This window comes from Amaranthus tricolor, chromosome 3, assembly GCF_026212465.1.
Source record: "Amaranthus tricolor cultivar Red isolate AtriRed21 chromosome 3, ASM2621246v1, whole genome shotgun sequence".
NCBI lineage: Eukaryota > Viridiplantae > Streptophyta > Magnoliopsida > Caryophyllales > Amaranthaceae > Amaranthus > Amaranthus tricolor.
This window is the reverse complement of record NC_080049.1, coordinates 22,338,823-22,342,105: the sequence shown is the minus strand read 5'-3', so window position 1 is coordinate 22,342,105 and position 3,283 is coordinate 22,338,823. Positions and strand designations below refer to the sequence as shown.

Sequence of the window (3,283 nt, the reverse complement as noted above, 5' to 3'; positions counted from 1 at the left end):
AATTTCCCTTAGTTTTTTACACTTGTCGAGACAACATTTTAATCCTTAATATCTCTAATTGTTTTTAACTAAAAATTATAAAAATTGATATTAATAATCTGTTATTGAGACGAATCAAATAAGATCTAATATGACTATGTTTTAACTTATTAACTAAGAATAAAATACAAATTAAAAATGATAAGTGAATTAGTGACAAAAACATTCAACTTTCCTAAAAAGGTAATTATTATTTAACGAAACAAACGCATTTTTGTTTCATGTAGCTTTCAACCATCATCCCTACCTTTATTACTCCATAAATAGCAAACAATAGAGGCAAGAAGATCCAGCAGCAAATAATTAAAACTGTAAAAGAAAACCAAAAGAAGCAAACCCTTATAAAATAATTAAACCATAAAGATAATCTCTTCTCTACTTCATATATAGTTTATACCCAATAAAGAAAAACCTGCCATAAACCAGGCTTCCTCTTGATCAACCTCTAATAATTAAGCTATTCTGATCCAGCTAGCTCTTACATACCTAAAAAAACATACTCTTAATAACCAAGTCTTAATTCAAAGTTACCCTTTCCTTTTTGTTTGGTTATAAAAAGAAATATCATTCAGCCCATTTTTGACCTCAAAAAGCTCTTCTCGATACCCCATCTATACCAGCTTTTTTCTTTCTGTTTCATCAGTTTCATAGATATATTACTTTCAAAACAGACCTCTTTTTGTTTCTTCTTCTCATAATTTTTTTGTCTTAAATCATCTAAAGTTGAACTGTCCTTTTCTTTGATTCGTTTTGCCCCAAAAATAATTTCTATTGGATCGTCTCCCTATGTCAAGGCATATGGCCATTTTTGGCATGTACAAGGTGTCTGATTCTATAAAACCATGTAGATTAAGATGTCTTAAATATTAGTTTACACTATCTTACACTTAGTCTAATTACTTATTTTTAGGTGGCCCCAAAATACTAAGGAATAGTAGTATAAAATAAATAGAATCTCCAAAATTAGGATGTATTTTTGCTCCGCTCGAGCAAAACACCCACTATGAATACTCATACATGTAGCTAAGTACGTACTACACTCCTTCAGTCTGGTCTTTTTCCATCTCTGATTTTCCTCCTTTTTCCTTTACCTTCATTGTTATACTTATACCTAAACATTAAACCTTAAAAATGATGCAATTCACACAAATCCCACAGTTCCCATCTCAAAACCAATTACCTCTCTATCAAACAACAACCATGATGAACAGAATCAGACCTTGGCCTGGTTTTCCCACATCAAAAGCCTCTTTATCCCCATCAAATAACCATAATTTAGGAGATGCTAATTGTATGGAACAACTTTTAATACATTGTGCTCAAGCAATCGAAAACAATGATGCAACTCCTACCCAGCAAATCCTTTGGGTTCTCAATAACATCGCACCACCTGATGGTGACTCCAATCAGAGACTTACCTGTGCCTTCCTTCGTGCACTTATTCTTCGTGCTGCTCGAACCCCTGCTTGCAAGTTTATTCTCAACTCTTCTAATAATAATACTATTTGTGGATTTAATCAAGTTATTCACAAGTTTTCTCTTTTAGATTTGGCTAATTTTGTGCATTTAACTCCTTGGCATCGATTCGGGTTCACTGCGGCTAACTCGGTCATACTTGAAGCTACAGAGGATCGCACTGCGATCCACATCGTGGATCTCAGTGTGACCCACTGTATGCAAATCCCGACTCTGATAGACTCAATTTCTAATCGTTATCAGGGAAGGCAGCCCCCCACGGTTAGACTGACCGTGGGGGCGCTAACCCAAGAGATACCCCCTATGTTTGATTTGGTTTCTTATGATGATCTTGGTATTAAGCTTATAAATTTTGCCCGGTCTAGGGGGATAGTGCTGGAGTTTAAGGCAATTCCGACTACCCCCTTGGACGGGTTTGCCTCTGTCCTGGACGAAGTCAGGACGAGGCAGGAACAAATGAAATACCTGTATATAAACCAAAATCAAAACTACGAAGAGGAAGAATCTTTAGTAATAAATTGTCAAATGACGGTTCATTACTTGAATCATGATGCCGACTTTGAGGACCATAACCTAAACGGGCTCATGTCAATGAGGACTATGTTTTTCAAAGCGTTACGAAGTTTAGACCCAACAATAGTGGTCATAGTCGAGGAAGACGTTGATTTTACGTCTAGGAATTTGGTTGGAAGATTGAGGTCAGCTTTGAATTATTTTTGGATACCGTTTGATACGGTAGATACGTTTTTGCCTAGGGAAAGTAAGCAAAGGGAATGGTATGAGGCGGATATATGTTGGAAGATTGAGAATATAATTTCTAATGATGGGGATCAAAGGGTGGAGAGGCAAGAGCCGAGGGCGCAATGGGCGCAACGGATGATGGAGGCGGAGTTTAGAAGAGTCGGATTTGTGGCAGACGCCATGGGTGAAGTGAAAACTATGCTAGAAGAGCATGCTACTGGTTGGGGATCTAAGAAAGAAGAGGAAGATCTTGTTCTTACTTGGAAAGGTCATAATGTTGTTTTTGCTACTGCTTTAGTACCTTCTTAGATCATGTTAATTCCTACTATGGTATTGTTTTGATCAATGAATGAATCATCGTGTGTTTAATTAGAATGATATTATGGTATAAGCAAATTAATATTGTTAATTTTTGTCAAGTGCCTCTATTATTCACGTTTTCCCTCATAAAAAACATATGTCTAATAATTCTTACTTTTAATGATGAAAAATTAGCAAAAATAATTCATTCTTTCATTGATTTTCTTACAATAATTTCAATTTTCGATTAACAATAAATGATCTGAATTCTGCTTTGAGTTATCCATGAGCATTGTTGTTGAAATAGTAATCAGTTTTTGTAGGTTAATTTCTAATTAAAAAAAGAAAAACAAAATTAAAATTCAAAAATATTATAAATTAAAAGTTAGAAAATAAACTTGTTTGATTTCTTTTTTAGTGTTTTTATTTTTTAATTTTTTACTTTTTTTATTGATTTATGCTAAATGACTTGTTTTATAGGTCTAAAGTTATCTGAGTGCATTCTTTACAAAACCCATATAATAAGGATTTAAAGTTTAATTATAAGTTGGAATTATTATTGTAGGAAAATCAGCAAAATATTAGATTATTGTAAGTAGTTTTTCTTTTAATAATTAATAAAGGTTTTATAACTAGCATTCAAAATGTCAGAGTATATAATATATTTTAAAACATCAACCATCATATAAAACTTTTGATTAAATTAATTGATTAAAATAGTATCAAA

General features: G+C 33.2%; 1 protein-coding gene across 1 annotated transcript; it reads left to right on the top strand.

The window, feature by feature from the left end:
• The first annotated feature begins 347 nt into the window (after nt 1-347).
• LOC130809015 (scarecrow-like protein 32) lies at nt 348-2,698 on the top strand. The gene has a single exon (XM_057674612.1). The coding sequence runs from the start codon at nt 1,171-1,173 to the stop codon at nt 2,563-2,565; it is 1,395 nt and encodes a 464-aa protein (XP_057530595.1). The 5' UTR covers nt 348-1,170; the 3' UTR covers nt 2,566-2,698.
• The last annotated feature ends 585 nt before the right edge of the window (nt 2,699-3,283 follow it).